General features: G+C 43.7%; 1 protein-coding gene across 29 annotated transcripts in view; it reads left to right on the top strand.

Moving 5' to 3' along the window:
• TLE1 (TLE family member 1, transcriptional corepressor) overlaps positions 1-18,738 on the top strand; it is an 87,985-nt gene that overhangs the window by 24,589 nt on the left and 44,658 nt on the right. For 13 of the 29 annotated variants that reach the window (XM_021689402.2, XM_044920540.1, XM_044920528.1 and 10 more), the window contains exons 5-6: positions 4,287-4,349; positions 5,776-5,850. In XM_021689402.2, the coding sequence (XP_021545077.1) occupies positions 4,287-4,349; positions 5,776-5,850 (138 nt within the window). Of the gene's footprint in view, positions 1-4,286; positions 4,350-5,775; positions 5,881-10,499; positions 10,539-18,738 lie in introns of all 29 variants that reach the window. The other 16 variants (XM_021689401.2, XM_021689392.2, XM_044920532.1 and 13 more) reach the window with 4 other exon arrangements.

The raw sequence follows: 18,738 nt of genomic DNA, 5'->3' as shown, positions 1-18,738 counted from the left end.
CTTAACTGACTGAGCCACCCAGGTGTCCCTCTGTAAATGTGATTTTAAACATACAGGCTTCCTTTGCTAAATGACAGTAGGATCATGAAGGGCCTAGAAAAGTGTTTGTGTTACGGGGCAGCTTCTAAGTGGATTTGAGGAAGGCCTTGAAGGGTCAGGGTAGGAGTCTAGCACTTTGTAATAGTGTAGCTGTAATTGACGTAGTTGCTCCCTTGATTCTGACTATGCGATTGGCAGAGACCTGGGGCCCAGCAGTTGAAGTGACTTCCCTGAGGACACCTAGTGCTAATCCGCTGAGATGCAAACCCAAGTTTTTGGATTATCAGGGCCAGCCCTGTTATCATAAGCGAATCAATGAAGGGAGTTGGCATTGACAAGGAAAACAGCAGATTGTTCTGGGCAGGTAATCTGGATTCCTGCTTCCTGCTCCCCCCAGTGTGTGGTGGCTATCCATGAAGTAAGGCTTGATGCTGGGGCCTTTCACCTGCTGCTTAAGTTTCTGGGCATGAAGTTGCTTTGGCAGATCTGGTTTGGGGAAAGCTCTTGAACGCCTTAACGTTGTTGCTTTGCATGGTGTCCTAAATACAGTCACAGGGAAAATCTATTTATAAGTGTTGTGACTATTAGCAGGTACCGAATGTATCTGCAGCTTTGGGCAGGAGAATGATTTCTAGGTGGAAAATACGGTTTGCTTTGGGTTTTTTGTTCATTTGTTTTTCCACTGGAGTTGTCCAGCCTTCCAAGCAGGTAGAAGGCAGTCTTAAAAGAGTCTGAGAACTTTCTTAATACCTGCTTAAGCCGGGTCAAATGTCCCATTGAACCTGCTTGCAAACTCTGTGGTCAGAAGCCCAGGTGGCAAACTGTTGCTTGTTAATTTGTGCTGAATTAAAGATCTGACCAGAATATCCTTTCACTGAAGCAAGAGATAATACTTAAGAATTATTGTCAGTTTTTATGCTGCCATCCACACTATTTTCAGGGCTGGGGAAAATGTTTATGAAACCCTCCTGGGATGGCGGTGATGTTTTCGAGCTCATAAGGCACTGTCAGGGAAACAAGTTGCATCCTCACGCTGCAGGAGGGTAGGTATACTATCATTAGGGAGAATCAGGGCAGCTTGGAGAATTTCCGGGTAAACCAGAGGTGAGATCTGAATTTAGCTTTGTGGCCCCAAATCAGGGTCACTTGTTGGAGGCTAGTTTAGGATGAGGGCTTAGAGACCTGGCAGAGGGCGGGGGAGACAGCTGGGATAACAGCCTCCTATGTTGCTCTTATTTCCATTCTTTCTCCAGACCATTTATTGAGAATTCCCAGGACAGATGGTATGGCTTTTGATGTCTCTTCATCGGTCTGAGCTTTGATCTTTAACCTTCTTCTTCTGTTTCATTCTTACTTACTCTCACCTGATTTATATTGCCTATGCTTTAATCTGTACTTCTTTTATTTTGTTTTTAGGAATTTTGATATTATTAAAGGTTTATGAGTTCATTCCATTCAGGGTCTTAACCGACCCTGACAGTTAAGTTCAGTTCTACCTTGAAGCCATCCTATGTAATAACACATATCATTATTATTACTAATTAAAGAGATCATCTTTTCTTCTTAAACCAAAATAAATTCCATTAGCAGCACTAGGAAGAGAATTAAGAATGGCATTTATGATTTTGGGGTGTTCTAACCCTGACCCGAAAGCCAGGAACATAGGAAAAATATTCTTTAGCAAATGACCACATAAAAATTTAAAGTACTCCTGGCAATAAATCCATAGTAAGCAAGGTCGAAAGACAAGTGGCAAGCTGGAAAAGCTATGGAAAGTGTTGATATTTGTCATATGGAAAGAACTACGACAAAAAGACAGTGAATAAATACCAAGGGAAAAAAAAGGAAGGGAAAATAGTGGACCAGTAAATATGTGGAAAGATGTTTAGTTAGCTTCAGGAAGAATCTAAGTAATGCAAATAAACATAAGATCATTGTTTTAATCTATTAGGTGGATAGAGATTAAAAAAAAAAAGGTCAACAAAACCCCGTATTGACATTGGGTAGGAGAGCAAGCCCCCTCATAGATGGGTGATACTGTAAATTGGTAACCTTCTCTGCTGGGCAGTTTATCAGCATGCATTACAGGGTAAAACATGTATACCCTTATACCCTTTGACCTAGCAGTTTCACATCTAGCGATTCCTTTTAGAGATCTATGTAGAGGGCTATTCGACACAGAGTTTGTAATTGTGGAAAATTAGATGAAGCATAAATATCCACTGATATCAGGAGTGCTTAACCACCACTATGCTTGTATAGTGGAATGATGTTCTTATTTACCTTTGTATTTATTGAGTGGGAGGGTATCCATAATACAGTTTTGGGTGGAAATAACATAGTATAGAAAAGCCATGTATATAATGGGACCCCTTGGTGTAGGAAATATATCTTTCTACTCTGGGCTTGTACGCATGTATGCATTGAGAGTGTGGAATGATCCTTTCCAGAATCACCAAAATCTTACTCGTGGTTATCCCTGGATGATAGACTTAAGTTTCTTTTGACTTTCTTTTATATTTCTGTGTATATATCTCGTTGTGTGCCTGTGTATGCTCAAAGTGAGCATATATCCTCTTTAAAAGTGGACCTTAAATGTGAATTTTGGAGAAGGGGAAAGTACAGAATGGTATTGGAATGTACGGTAGGTAGGGAGTAAGGAATAAGGACCTACAAGTCCACAAAGGGCATCCTTACTCCTATACGTGTACTCAAATATATATTCCTGTTGCAAATTAAGGGGAAGCCTGCCCATACTTTCGAGGAGAGCCATGACCTTGAGTTAGCTTGAGTGTGTGGCTTTGATCAAATGAGCTGGGTGGGGCTGACACAGTTCTGTTTTCGCACCTGGTACAGCTGCACCTTTTTTGCATAGATCTGTTGCTCCACTGGGTAAAGCAAGGTCATGGTTTTGCTCTCTGTACCAGTCATTTCCCCCTTTCTTCCAAGGTGAGATCTGAAACCCTATCTCATTGGTGGTCAGGGAGAATTGAGTTGGTTTGGCCTAAATCCCATCCCTTCAAACCAAAGGCCTTGTTGCTCAGTTAACTAGGATTGTCTTGGAGGACGAAGGCAGCTCTTTTTAATGTACTTGATTATACAGTTTCTGAGTTTTCTACTTCATCTTACTTATTCTGTTCTCTGTTTCTCAAGGGCATGGTCTGTACGCTTCATAATTTTCTTCTCCTCATGTTCCTTTTCATTGCCTAATTCAGTAATAGAGGTGGCATTAGTAAGCATTGACAGAAAATGATGAAATAAATAAGGTCAAGGCTAGGACTCTTCAGATGATTTTTTTTTTTTTTTTTTTTTTTAAGCAGAACTGGTTCTTCAGAGTTAAGAGGAAAGCAGAGCTGCTTTGCATTGCAGGAGGAGATTGGAGGCCGGGTGGGCAGGTGGATTCTACCCTAGGCTGGAAGCAGAGCACTCTGTTGCCTCCCTTGGCCAGTTTGTCCCTTGCAGCAGAGGGAATGCTGTGGATTTGGAACTGAGCAGGGACCTCTCCTACTTTCTTTACAAAAGCCTGGGCCACAGACTCAGGACATAATCTGTGACCTTCTGCTGACCCATGGGACTCTCTCAGCAAGGTGCTTGCATTTGATGCCGCATTGTGGTGAAACTCGACAGATAACCCAGCACATCTCGATTTGACCCTCATGCTGGACATGGGTTCTGTTTCAGCAATGTTTTCTTGGCCTGTTGAAATAGTGAGACTCAGTGAAGGCTACTAATGTTAAAGTCCCATTTGAGTTGTGTAAGAGTTGGGACAAGCAGAAAGGTGGTCCCGTGGGCTCCTTTCTTCTCCTCTCTCACTTTTGACCTTATCTTGAAGGCTAGACCGAGTTTGTTGGTGCCCCTGCCCCACTGGCTTCTGACACCAGTTGGAATGAACTTGCTGTAACAACATAAAAATGCGATAGTACACCATAATTGAAGAAGCATACGAGGGGGTTTGCACTCACCAGGTTAAAGGATCATATAGCCTTAAACCATGTAGATTTTCTGACTCATACTGCCCATTATCTTTCCTTTAAGTGACCAATAAAGCGTGCGAGTATGTCTTACTTTGCAGGTGGGATTAATATCTACTGTTTATCTCAAGATAAATATTAGCAACAGAGCTTGGGAAAGCAATTTTATGCCCTCAAGAGTGAGGTAGTGGAGGGCTAAAGTGTTGGGTATGATGTTTTATCTTTCTGAACTGATTATGAAGTATACTAAACATTTATATGGCTTTGTCTTTATAGACTGAAATCGCCAAGAGATTGAATACAATTTGTGCACAAGTCATCCCATTTCTGTCTCAGGAAGTAAGTAAAACTGTTCAGCTGTTAAAGTGCAATTATGTTGCTTCTCTGTTTGCAAATTAGCTAGTTTTAAGATGTTAATTTTATCACAAGGAACAAGTGTGAAGAACATCTGCTACAGCTGAAGTGAGTGAACCCTCTGCTATCCCATCTAACAGAGCTGAGGGCACACTGTAAACGTAGTGTGGATAGCTCAACCTCAAATTAATTTTTTTTTTTTTCCCATGGAAGACTGCAAAATGATGATTCAACGTAAAGCTTTGCTTTTCTTTGAGGAGTAGTATAAGCTTGGGAAGCTACTGATGATTCAAGTGTCCTTCTAGAGAGCTTTTCCTGTACTGTATTTTAAAAATGGTTCCATCAGGGTTGACTTGACCATGGAAGCAGGTGTTTCATTTGTCCCTGTACATCAAGTCAGGTCTGCGTGGGAAAAGCTCTTTATATGAGTAATCTGTGAAATGGACTCAAAAGCAATATAGTTTAGTTTTGCCTTCAAGTTTACTTTTGGATACAAGCTAGTAAATGATAAACTGTGTGTTCAGTGTGTACAGGATGCATGTATCTTGAGACAGTGAAAAGCTTACTGGGACCCACAGCTAGAATACTGGGTGTCTGTTCCTGTTGGAATCTGCTGCTCCAGAGTGGATAGCAGGTCTCCTCTCTGCCTTTTCCAGTGTAACGTCTATTCATTGATACAGTTTAGATGTGTTGGCCTTTGGAATGGTGTTGTTAGACTTTAGTAATACTGGTTTCTGCTACAGTCTCATGCCTCCCAAAGCAAAGATGTGGCTTTGTTTTTATTTGTGAGTGGAGTTGGGAGACATGCAGAGTGTTTCCAGCCTGTGAACTAAGAGTTGGGCGGGGGGGGAATCCTTCCTTTTCCCCTCAGGAAGATAAAAAATCTTAAGGCTAAAGAAGGAGCGGAATCCCCAAAAACTACTGGCGGGTTAAGATTTGTTGACCAGAGAAGTAATCAAAGACTGAATGTTTAAATTTTAAGTATAGAAATGGGGGTTTTAAACTGGCTGTCAACTTTACCTGCTCAAACTTAACAGCAAACCCCTTTTGCAAACCTGGGTCATCTTCCAAATCCCCAATACCAGTGATTTTCTAAGGCTTCCGGTTACCAGTTTTGACGTCTTCTTTGACTTTTCTATCATTCCAACCCCAAAATTCCCATCAGAAGTTAAGTGGAAACTAGTGTTGGTTAGAAATAAGGGAAGCCCTGTCCTCTGTTTTCCTTTTCCTGCTGTACATGTGTTCTGTGAAATAATCCGTGCTTGAGAAACTTCCCATTTAAATCCCCATATTCTGCTTGAATCTGCATTGCATATGCTTTTATATTTTTGTTGTTGTTGTTGTTTTTGGAAGGTACAGTGAAATTCTTTGGCTGCCTTGCTAATACTTTTTCTTCTCCTTATTTTCAAAGCATCAACAACAGGTGGCCCAGGCTGTCGAGCGTGCCAAGCAGGTGACCATGGCAGAGTTGAATGCCATCATCGGGGTACGTGGCCTACCAGGTCTACCTCCTACAGTGTGTATAACCAGCTTTCATTTCTTATTAATTTGATGGCTTAATCTATCTGTATATATAATGTCCTGTAGGCTTAACAGTTGGCTTGTCGGTAAGGGTGGGGGAGGAGGGCTCAGGTATGCGAGGTGTGTAGGGGAGGACAGATGAGCATAAGGAAAGTGATAGAAACATTTTTAGGAGGGGAAGAAAAATAGATCTACTATTCAGTGGGAAAATAGATGCAGTTCATACCCTGACACTTAGGCCACCCTTGCTCTCTTAGTCAAGTAAAAAGCTCCAGGTTAGAGTTTTAAATACTTTCCTTACTTCGGGCTTATTATAACTTTGGATCGCAGGGAGGTCAAGACATGTCTCAGCATGATCCTTTCCTTCAGCCATCTTTGCTTTTGCCTTTTGCTTTCTGGGGTGTTAGACCCAAGAGAACTGTTTGCTCTTTCTCTTCCTTGTGCCTCTTGCATGAATTTTTAAGTGGCACCCCAATGGAAAGAGCGCTCTCTTGCTGTTGAAGAAGTGATAATTGTCTGCCCCAGTGCGCTCTAGCCTTTCACCGGGTTTCTGCTCTCCTGCCTTGAGTTCAGTTAGTGCTCCGCGCCGACGACTGGTTGTCAATCACAGGTCATTTGCTCTGCATTAATGAGCCCAGTGTGTTCCATCTCGTCCCCCACCACATCCCCCCGAGTTTGCCCTCGCCACTGCAGGCCTGGGGACCCCGGGACCGTTCTCATGTTTTCTGCCCTTCCAGACTAAGCCAAAGAAGTAGCTGAAACAAGGGACCATCCTTTCTGATTTTATTCATATGTGAGTGCCTTGAGCGGATTCAAATCACTCATTTATCAATTTATGTTAATTGCTTGTGAGAAGATGCCCTGCTGGTCTTTATAGTTCCCTCAGACACTTTGTAATGATAATTAGACATGCTGCTGTATGGATTAAGAGTGCCATAGTCCAATGACGGCCACAGACAATGGAACCAGTTAATCCATCAGGGTTTAAAATTACATCCCAACTGGAGATGGAGAAAAAACATAAGAGCCGAGGAGGATTAAAGAATGAGCCTCAGCTTGAAAACTCTCCTTTCATCAGTTTCTCAATTGCCGATCTGCAGTCGGGTTGCCTGTGGTAAGCTATTGGCAGTCAATTAGGTGAAATAAAGTGGGAGGGTGACCTTCATTTCCTTTTAATAGCTTTTTCCTCCCTGAAATGGGGAGCTTCAGTGGATTTTCAGCTTAAATTTTATTCAAGCTGCTTTATTACACTTGACAGCTTAGCTCTGCATAAACAATTCTCCCCTCCTCCTCTTCCCCCCAGACCCAGGCTCTGCCTTTCTCCCCCCTCCACCCTTAGATCACATTTTTGACTGTTACTTAGTGGGCTCTCTAATCACATTCAACAAAAAACACAATTACATCTGCATTTGTCGGCTGCTTTCTGTACCCTTTTCTTGTGTAATGAATTGCTTTATTTCAGAGATCAAATCAAATATTCACTGGTACTTTTGCATGTACCGTGTTTGATTAGCAAAGACTAATAGCAAATTGTACTTGTAGCTCAAGCACAGAAATTTTTTAACCCAAATGAATGAGGATGGAAAAGCCTGTTTTGATTAAAGAGAAACATATGCAAAGCAGTTTTCAAGTACCCAGTTACACTTTGTGGAACATGTTTGTTTTCTGATAGTCTCTAGATTTTTACATATCCTTTCTCGATGGTGAACCTCGTGCCCGTAAATTCTCCAAGGCCCTGTCCAGTCCCACACATTAGAAAGGAGGAAATTGTATTACCAGATGTTTATAGGTAAGACTCCTTTTCAACTGAATCAGAAGATGAAAATGGCAGGTCGCTTGAGAAGGGCAGATGAATCGCTAATTTTATGAATGGCTTTCATCCAGGAAACATGTTGTTGAGATTATAAAGGCAGATTAGCTCTGATAGCTAGCAACAATAACCCAAATCAGGGAATTGGGCCCCGAGCACAAGACTTAACGCCAATTGCATGTCTTCAGCCTACTAGCATGTGCGGTTTTCCTAATTGTAAATTTTTGGCTCAGTCTATTAATTTATGTCAGAAGGCTCTTTGAAAGTTTGTAGTGATCAATAATTATCCTGCACCGTAAGTTTCATGCTCTGGCATATGCTTGATTTTTGCTTGAAAGGAATTGGGCGCGTCCTGGAAAATTGAAGTAGCATAAAATTGAGTTGACAATTCAGTGGACCTTTGCACCCCTTCATTGAACATGCAGTGTGTCAACCTGTCTCCCCAGAGGGGAGGAGGCTCCGGCAGGCTGTCTGTTCCTACAGGCAGCAGCTGTGCAGAGTAAATGCAGCCCCCGCTTGATAGCCGCTGTCAGTATCACTCAGGGGCCGGCTCAGGACGAAGAACAATAGGAGAGGCCACGCTCTTCGTCTGCATCGACTTTCAGGCTAAGAAAAGAAATAGTAATTTAACGGTTTAGACATCTATTACAAGTGTGAAAGATCATGAAAGAGTAGCCTTTAAAATGCAAAGGAGCCGAAACATTCTCCTTCCCTTTAAGGTACAGTCAAGGGGCTTATTGCTTGCTTGGCAGGGCTAAAGACGTTTCTCTTTAGCAGACCTGGAAAACGTGAAATCTTCTCAAGGACGCCAGCGCTGCTAAGGTGGGCTCAGCTTGTGTCCTGGGACTGTGGATTGGTCTTAGAGGAGGAAGGGAGGTTCTCTTTTTTCCGTCTGTGTTGAGTGAACTAATGATGCCTATTTCTCACCAGCCTGGGAAACTTAGTTCTCCTACCTGACAGAAAATACTGAATTTTAAACCTTTTACATTCCAGACACCACCTGCCTTCAACTTATATAGATTACTGGTATTTTAGAAAGATAAGCTTCTTAGATACTTGATATTTGGGGAAACTGTTGAAATAGTTACTTTTCGTGGGGTACTTCTTTTAAACAGTTGTGATGGATAGCAGATTTGATAATTGGCAGAATAATAACTGCAACCCTACTTTTTGAATTTTGCTTTTTATTAACTTTTTTGCTATTGTGTTATGTTCTAGTAGCAATACAAAGAGTAATAATGCAGAAATCTTAATAGATATAGGGTTTATTTGGTGTGACACACAGCTCACTTGTGCTTTAGAAAACAGGTTTGTGTGGGAAGGGAACTTACTGGAGACCTTAATTTTTTATTTTTTTAATTTATTCCTTATATCAGTACTGCCTCTGTGATGTAAGCAGAATTCCTCAAAGATTTTTTTCCCCCCAATTTGGAATTCTATTAAAAATGCTCAAAACAAAATAGATGACAACACTTTGTGGAATGGTCGATATCTTCCTGAAGGCAGGGAAAACGATTGAAGGACTCTTCGAGATCACTTTCCCCTGTATTATTTGAGGGAGCTTGGAACTAAGAACTTTCTTCTACTTGCTATGATAATTGATTTTAGTTGAGATTGGGCTTCCAGATAATTAGTGTTATGTTTTAGGGGGTTTATATCACATGCAGTTAATACAGATCATATAGATATAGATACGTATGTATTTGTACACACAGGCTTTTTTTTTTTTTTTTTTAGAATTGAGGTATAATTTCCATGTTGTGAATTGCACTAATCTTAAATATACAGGATGATCACTTTGGCATGAGCACACACCCTGTAACCCACACTACTTTTGGGGTGCCGATTCTCTCCTTCACCCCAGGAAGTTCCCTTGTACTTTTTCTCAGCCAGTGTTTCTCCACCCCCAAAGAAAGATGGTTGCTTTTTGCTTAAAAGGTAAAATATGATTGGCTGAGTGTAATTTAAAAAGAAAAATTGCATAATTGGATGTCCACTTGCATCCAAGTACTGGCTGCCCAGCTTCATGGTGCTTTGTGCTCATCTTTCTTTCTTTTTCTTTTTTTTAAATAAAGATTTTATTTGTTTGACAGAGAGAGACACAGCGAGAGAGGGAACACAAGCAGGAGGAGTGGGAGAGGGAGAAGCAGGCCTCCTGCCTAGCAGGGAGCCCGATGCGGGGCTCGATCCCAGGACCCTGGGGTCATGACCTGAGCCGAAGGCAGACGCTTAACAACTGAGCCACCCAGGAGCCCCACGTGCTCGTCTTTCTAGGAGCGTTTGCCTTGTGTTTTACCTTGCACAAAGGTAAAGCATGGGTCTAGGGTCAGATGGACTTGAGTAGGACACTTGGTAGCTTTGCGACCCCATACAACCAGTTAACCTTCTTGAGTGTCCCCATCTGCAGATGGATAATACCATCTACCCTGCATGGCTTTTGTGGGGATAGGACCTTGGCTGGCAGCCTTTACCCAGCATGGTCCTGACTCCTTGAACTGTGGTTCTGTCTACCTTGTTTCTCTAAGTGCCTGAGGCAGATCTGTGGGTCCAGTTGCCCAAGTCTCCTGTGAGGGGTGGTGGCTCCAAGCAGCGGGTCACTTCCCCTTTAGTCTTTTCTAGTGGTTACGTGGGTGTCAGTGTTTGAGATTAGACCCATCCAGATGCTCTGCTCCTGCCACTCAGTTGTCATGCACGAGTGGCTTTTACTTAGGATGTAGCAGTGAAGAAGCCTTGGCTATTTAACTTGATCAACAGACGTAAGGTTCAAAACAGGGGGGAAAGTTAAGTTTTGGGAGCAGATGGAGAGAAAATTGAGAAGCAGAAGTGAGGATAAGACATCGTTGGTGTCCTTACTTAGGAGAAAGGGGAACAAGGCCTTTGCTGGCCCTGAGGGGTTGCACAGATCATTGTGATGGAATTGGAAGAAGAGAGAGAAGAGATGGCCAGATGACCAGTGGGGATTGTCCTTCCCGTACCACAGAATGCCTGATTTTTGACAGCTGTCCCAGTGCTGACTGTTGGATGTAAGAAAATTTGAGCTGTTGCTCATAGCAATGCCTGTGAACATCAGGAACTCAAAACATTTGGGTTAGTGTCGGCCACCTTGTTTTTCCGTTCTCATTTGGTGGGACCGAGTCTGACTTAATTTCCTGTGAACAGAAGAACTTCTGTCAAGGCCTTTGGGCCTCCAGTTATTGGTCAGATGTTTATATCCCTGCTTCATAGGTCAACTTAAAATTCTGTATACTTTAAAACAACTTAGTATAAAATAAAAGAGGTCTCGGGGCTTTTGTGGTGTCTATCTATGTTTGTGTAGGGGATGGCTGTGAGTACAAACTCCTGATTTGTCTGTAGAAGGAGGCTTCCTGTCCTTAAGAGATTGAGTTGTAGACCTAAAGGCTCCCCATTGTTGCATGAGGTGATTGGTTTAAAGATTAGCAAAATGTTGGATTATTTTTCTCCTCAGGCTGTAGCTGTCAGCTATCTATTGGATTGTAGTGTGTGAAGTTTAAGAGGATGAGGTTAGCCTCTTATTCTTATGAGTATGCAGTTAATCCCTGGAAAGCCCATCAATAACCCAGCTGTAAGTTTCTTTATAAAACAAATTCGCCCTCGGAGAATAATGCCTTGCCTGCTACCAAGAGCAGAAAATGACAGGGCTACAACTAGCATCCATATTCTGGCTCTACTAACTTATATTTAGTGATCTACCCTCCTCCTAAATTCCAGTAGTCCAGCCCTTCTATTAATTTTCCAAGGAGAAGGAGCAATATTGCAAAGTCTGGTGTGTATCCTCCTTCTCCTTGGGTTCAAGTTAAATTTTTTACTGAGAGTACAGGTAGGTATCTCTGCAGGGCTTGGCTTCAGTGTCTGGGTTCTTCTGAATAGTCAGCGTGGTTTTTTAGTTGCTAGAAAACTTGTTGAGGCATTGTTCACTTTTTAATTTCCCCGCATATATTTATATGATTTGTACTTCGTTCCTTGGAAGGAGACATTATCCTATTTTGTCTCTTTTCAGAGTAGAAAGTAGAGCACCCCATTTTAAGAGTTAGACCTATGCATTTTTTTAAATTGATGCATAATTTACATACCATAAAAGCATTCGCCCTCCCAAAGCATATGAATCAGGGGGTTTTGGTATATTCACAAACTTGTGCAACCATCACCACACATTCTAGAACATTTTTATCACTCCAAAAAGAAACCCCATATCCATTAGCAGTCCCCCCCCCTTGCCTCCCAGTGCCCCCCAGTCCCTGCAACCACCGATCTTTCTGTCTCTGTGGGTTTGCCTGTTCATTTTGTGTAAAAGGAATCCGCTAACATGTGGCCTTTTGTGGTGAGGTTCTTTCACTTCGCATAGAGTTCTCAAGGTTTGTTCATGTAGCATGTACTTCAGTCCTTATTGATGAATAATATTGCATTGTATTAATACACCACCTTTATTAATCCAGTCACCGGCTGATGGACATTGAGGTTGTTTCCAAACCTTTTGGCTGTTTATGAATAATGCTGCAGTGAACGTTGTGTGTATGTGGTGTGGACCTGTTTTCTTTTCTCTCGACTGAACCTACGAGTGTCCTTGCAGGGTTGTGTGATAACTCTGTTTAACACTTTGAGCAGCTGCTAGACTGTTTTCCAAAGTAATGGATGAGAATTCCACTTTCTCAGCATCTTCTCCAGCACTTGTTATCGTCCATCTTTTTGAGCCTAGCCATTCCAGTGGGTGTGATGTTCGTGGTTTAGATTTGCAGGTTTCCCTGCCGGCTAATGATGTTGAGCATCTTTTCATCAAAACTGTCCTTGGCTTTAGAAGTGGATCTGCCTAAATCAACATGGCTTTTTAAAACTTCATCTGATTCAGGCCTTTCAGTCCAGCGCTCTGATCATTGTCACTGCTGTCACTGTCATCCGGGGCAGGCGAGACGAGCAAGGACGTCAATGATGACGCAGGAGGAGTTGGCCTTTGTGGATTCGCTGCAATGCAGAAAGAGTAAAGATGAGTTCAGGTCTTTTTTTAGAGTTATAGGCCTTCATCCTGGTGCCTGCCTCCATACAGGCCATCAGTTTTGTCTCTGGTGTCATTTTCTGTATGCTCCTGCATGGAGATGGGGCCTTTCAGTGGATTGTTGTTGTTGTTGTTTGTTTGTTTTTTTAAACTATGTTCAAGTGGCTTGAGAATTCTTGGCCCCAGTAAGCAGTTTCTGCCTGTTTATCACCCTTGCCACTCTTCACGAGAGAGGCCATTCACATAATGGGAGGTTTTCAGATAACTCCTATAGTAGTGTCCTTGACGTTTCTGCTCCCACATGGCTCTTCCGCACTTTCCCGGCTTGTTTATTGTAGCATGCCAATTTTCTCCTTCTGCAGTCTCCCCAGGTAAGAGCGGAGTGTTTTAAAGAACAGGGAAATAGCAGAAATCAAGGAAGAGTGATTTGGAGAGAACTGGGAACAAATGCTACTTTTCACATATTTCCCCCCTTTAAAAGTGTTTAAATACCAAATGCTATAAATGTCACTTACTGGCATGCTTTTAAAGGCATGAGAGATGCTATTTTGGGGGCATGGTTTCAGTTCTGGTTGGGTTCAGTTTGTGATCTATGTGACATGGTTTTCCCTAAGGTTATAGAGCAGGGTAGATTTCTGAAATTCAAGTTGATTCTGTGGTCGGTGATAAAGAGCTTAGCATCTGGTGAGGTTAAGGGGGGTGTTGGCCTTCGTTTTCCTTTTGGGTGTCCGTTCCTGTTGTATAGGCAGCTCGGTGGCGATAAAGCACGTGCTACAGCTGTTTTAGAAACACAACTGTGGAAACCATGGCGCTGTTACGTTAAAGCTCTGAATGTAAACAGCAAAGTCAGTTTCATTATAGAAACATAATTGACCCAGGCTGCACTAGGTAAAACACGAATTAAAATTCTGAATGCGGCGCTGTTGCTTGACATGGATGAGGTGACTTTAGTCGTGGGTTTTCATTATCATTAACTCAGGGTTTGGTGTTTGTTTTCCTTGTCTCACTCCCAGCCTGTCCACACTGTTTGGGTAAGAGCGAGTGCATGTCTCTCCTTCTGTCAACAGCGAAACCTTTCTGCGACCACCTTGGAGGCGCAAAACACCGATACGTGGATGTTTCCAGTGTAGCTTTTTAAAGTCGTTTGATGAAATGTGAGCTTTTTGTTGTTGTTTGTTTTATTTTAAAATTGTCAGTGGAGTCCACTCTGGGAAGCAGATGCTTGTCTTTTGAGTTGTGACAAGGTACTTGATGGCGTTGAAGGGACAGTGAACAATTGAGTGTTGGAAAGCATTTTTAGTTTTTAAGCAACAGTTTGTCAGGTCGCTTGCTGTATAAGAACATGAATTCTGATGTAATGGGACAGAATTCCAGCTTAGATCTCAGCTAAAAACATTCAGCCTCAGCACTATTGACATTTGGGGCTTGTTAATTCTCTGTGACGGGGGCTGTATTATGCATTGTAGGATGTTTAATAGCATCCATACATAGTCCCTCCCCCCATCCTCCCAGGTGTGACAACTATAAATGTCTCTAGACATTGCCAGATGTCCCCAGGGTGGAGAAAGGGGGGGGGGGGGTGTCAAAATTGCTGTTTGAGAACCACTGGTCATCTGAGAAACCACCTGCAATGCTAAAAACCACCCTTGCTCATCAAAAATGCCTTTTCCTATAGCTTTACAAACTGTTTTGCCTGTGAGTCCTGTGCAATATAAATCTGCAAGCATTCACTTTAAAAAAGTCTACTAATTAGTGGAAGATAACGAGGAGGTAGAAGGTTGGGATTTTCCCACCCTCGCTGTCCCGTTGAGAAACATCTGAGTTTCCCCATTGATCTGTGCAGGTTTGGGTCTGTGGAGGACCATTGCGTGCAGATTCCCCAGTTGGTAGAGCCATTGGGTTTTTTTGAGGTTTTGCTGGCTGTATAGCAATGTCAGTACCTCTTTTGTTCCAAAATACATTTTTAAAATAGCATTCATTTTTTTTCCCCCCTTTTGGGGAAGGTGCCAGGCCCCAGATTGTCTCAGGTAAGCCTTGTTGAGAGAAAATGTCCTTCCAGACACACGTGGGACAGGTGGGCTGTCTGTGTGTGGAGTTGTTTACTCTGGTGGATACGGGCCCTCTATTCATTCCCGTGTGTGTGTGTGTGTATCTCAGATACGACACTATTTGTTAAGCATCTTCTTCTGAGAGTAGCCATATAAGCTGTCACTGTTTGGGCTTGATTCTTCTTTATATGCTTCCTTGGAAGAGAGCCGGAGTTAAAGAGATCATCCTTTTTTGGATGTAGGGGCACGGAGTATTGGGAAGTGGGGATTAGAGAGGTGGGACTCATGAGGCACGAATCTAAGAACAAATTTCCATCTCTCACCTCCGTTAGGGCTGCATGGTAAAGGTGGAGTGTCTCAGCATGTGTGGTATTCTACGCCCTCAGGAGCCTCCCCTTACCTGGGAAGGGAAAAGACAGTGAGGTCTTCGCTGGAGAAGGAGAGCGCCCTCTCCCTTCCCCATGCTTGGGAACGCTCAGGCTTAACTCCTGGTGAACATGGCTGGGCTGCTGGGGTCACAGGAGAAAGGCTGTTCTAGGGAATAAAAGGTTTGCTCTCCTTGTTCTGGCTGTGAGCCCCGCGGCAAGCCAGTCTCTGCTCTGTGAAATGGGATCCACGATGCCCACCCTTCCTGCCTTGGGAGTGTTCTGAGCTGAGGCCAGACAGTGGCCGGGGGGTATGTAGGCACGCTGCCTGTCAGGATGAGAAGTAGAGCGTGAGGCTGCAGTATCCATGTTCCTGGGTCTACAGCATCTTTAGTACTTGTGATCCATGCTCTCAGTGCTTACTACTCTTTCCAGTTTGGTAGGATTTTGCTTTAAAAAAAAAAAAAAGCTTGGGGCACCTGGGTGGCTCAGTTGGTTAAGCGTCTGACTCTTGATTTTGGCTCAGGTCATGATCTCAGGGTCGTGAGATTGAACCCTGAGTGGGGCTCCGTGCTGGGCATGGAGCCTGCTTAAGATTTTCCCTCCCTCTCCCTCTGCCCCCCACCCCATGTTCTCTCTCAAAAAAATAAAATATAGCAATAAAAATAAAAAGAAGAAGCAGGAGCAGCTTTCAAAAGGGCCGAGCAAGGGATGGAGAAACTTGGTTGCCTCTAATAACAGATAGTGAGCCTTCTTCAAGGATCCTGGGAAACCAGAGCTGGGTAGAGGTGGGAGTTTCCCAGGGCCAGTTACAGCTGTTGGACGTCCCTGTTTTTCTTTTTATTTTTTTTTCAAGATTTTATTTATTTGACAGCGAGAGAGAGAGCAAGAGAGAGCACAGACATGGGGAGCAACAGAGGGAGAGGGAGAAGCAGGCTCCCCACTGAGCAGGGAGCCCAACTCAGGGCTTGATCCCAGGACCCTAGGATCATGACCTGAGCCAAAGGCAGACGCTTAACGACTGAGCCACCCAGGCACCCCCAGACATCCCTGTTGATAGTTCTCAGCCTAACTGTGGGGTTTAATCACGTGGTCTACTTCTCAGCTGTGGCGAAGCCCTTTTATTATATAAGCTAGTTTCTCTTTTCAGTAATATATTGTAGAACGCTTTCTAGTTCATCTTTCTAAAAACCAACTTGGATTTGGCAGAAAAGCTCTACTTTCCTTCTCGTGTATCCAGGCATTTGCCTGAGTATGCCTTTGCCGTGACATAAAATCACACCCCTGGAAAAGTCCCTTGGTGACTCTGTTCCGGACTTTTGGGAGAGCGGGGTGTGCAGGGAGGGGTGAAAGGGTGGTGTCCCCCACCCAGTAGTTAAATCCCTTCCCCTCTGCTTGGCTTCTCTCATCTTGTAATCCGCGCCGTGCTTAATTACCCCGTTGCACTTGCTTGTGTATGCATCATTGCATTTCCCCCCCAGAAGCCGGACATAGCTCTTCTTCTCTAAGTAATGATAGCAATTGCTGGTAGGGCAGACCTGTTCCTCATCCTTCTCCGAGCACATTTCTTATGGCAGGTGTCTAGTTCCTAATTAAGTGCTAATGAGCATGCCTAGTGGACCATGATGCCGCTCCCGGCCTCTCCAGTTTTATTTCTTGCTCTTGCCAAGCTCTTAAAAGGTGACAGAGCAAGAATCAGTGTCTTTGGGATGACAGGAAGGTGATTTTAGGTGTAAAGAAATTGTTATTATGATCTCAGATGGTGAATGAGGAGTTTATAAATACTTGCCAAGAATACCATTAATGCTGGCCTCTCTGACCTCTTTCTCCCCCTTTCCACTTTTCCTCTGCTTAGCCCTGTGCTCCCCCCTTAGAAAGAAGGGGAAGGGGAATTTCAAGAGAAGGTTGGCTCCTGAAGATTTTTTTAGAAGGTGCTAGGAGTGGTTGAAAATTTACTGTAAACTGACTGTAGACACAGATTTCTGGCTTTAAGATGCTATTTTCTCTCGAGGGCGGGAAGCATGTTTAGGATTCAATTAAAGATCAGTGGTCTGGGTAGAAATTACTGAAGATCTGGCGTAAGATTTAATATATTCAGTACACGCGAGGGGGTAATAAATAAACGAGTAATTGAGTCCCAGGGAAGTGAGCACAAATCAGAATCTTAAGGATTTTCTAACATTACACCTTAGAAATTGAGCTTTAATCGTTTTTACTGTCTCATCAAAAACGAGTTTTATGTTGGACAGCTGAAATGTGGCCAGATTTATGGCTCAGGGGCCATTTCTTGGATACTTTTTCATTTACTACAACATGCTCTTCCATATAATATATGAAAGCAACGGTACTTTTTAGTGTGAACAGATTTCTAACTTCTGGAATGGGTTAAGGGATAGAGGCAAAGGCATTTGGGAGTGGGGATGTGGGTCACTGTGGGGAGAGTCCCACACTGGGGGTTCCTTGTCACGGCCTCTCTGGGTCTCAGTGTTTCCCTCTATGACATGGAAGAGATGGGTTTGGGGTGTGGGGCTCAGGAGAAGAGAAGCGATAAACAGTCTCAGGCTACGGTTTCTTCCAGCTATCACAGCGTGGCCCCCAGGGCCTCCCTCTGTGTGTGGTGGGATGGTGACCCGAGTGCAGCCATGAGGGTCATTTCTACGTGACCCCCCCCCCCCCGTGGGAGACCCTCGGCAGATTCCTTGATGCCCTGCGCCTTGGTTCCTTCTGTGAAATGGGAGTGTCCGTGCTTCCTCTTAGGTCTGTGAGGCCTCAGTGAAATAAGGACACAGGAGTACCTGTGAGGGGAAGGGGCTTGCCTAAGAGACGCTAGATCTTTCTTCAGCCTTCCGTTAATTTAAGGTAGTATTTTGGTTACACCGCATCATACCATCGTGGTAAGTTAGCACAAGAATATTGGAGAAACAGAGTCAACTCGTAACTGGTGACTAGTGGAGAAGAGTAGAGTTACTGGTTTGTAGGGTGCACATCTGTGTCTCCCCCGCTTTAACCTTCCTGAAATCAGGAAGAGTCTTGCATTTGGGGACATACTGGACTTCATCCCCGGAGGTGCTTAGAGATGGATCTAACACGGGAGTGCTAGCCTGGCTGGCTGCTCATCAGTAGCCATACTCTGCGGGCATGACTCATGCCAGAAAGAGGCAGTGTAGATAGATCTCGAATTATATTTTGGGAAGATGGGGAAAGATAACTGTATAGATGGAAGCTTTTGATGAACTGAAAATGCTAATCACATTTTTTCCCCTTTCCTCCCTTTGTCTCTTTGTTCCTGTCATGTGTTTGTTGAACCTCCTGTTGTGTTTCCTCCATTGTGGGTACTTCTCCCTCTGGATGTTGTTGCTACCTCCACCCTCATCCTCTGCTCCTTCCACTCTCACCTCCTCCCCTTTCTCTCATCGCTTCCTCCTCCCCTTCCTCTCTCATCTCCTCCCCTTCTTCCTCTCCTTCCACTCTCACCTCTTTCTCTCCCTCTTCCCCATCCTCTCATCTCTTCCTCCTCTCCCCACCCCCACCTCCTCTTCCCCATCCTCTCATCTCTTCCTCCTCTCCCCACCCCCACTTCCTCTTCCCCTTCCTCTCATCTCTTCCTTCACTTCCCACCCCC

Source organism: Neomonachus schauinslandi, chromosome 13 (assembly GCF_002201575.2).
Source record: "Neomonachus schauinslandi chromosome 13, ASM220157v2, whole genome shotgun sequence".
Classification (NCBI taxonomy): Eukaryota; Metazoa; Chordata; class Mammalia; order Carnivora; family Phocidae; genus Neomonachus; species Neomonachus schauinslandi.
This window is presented reverse-complemented; position numbering and strand designations above follow the sequence as displayed.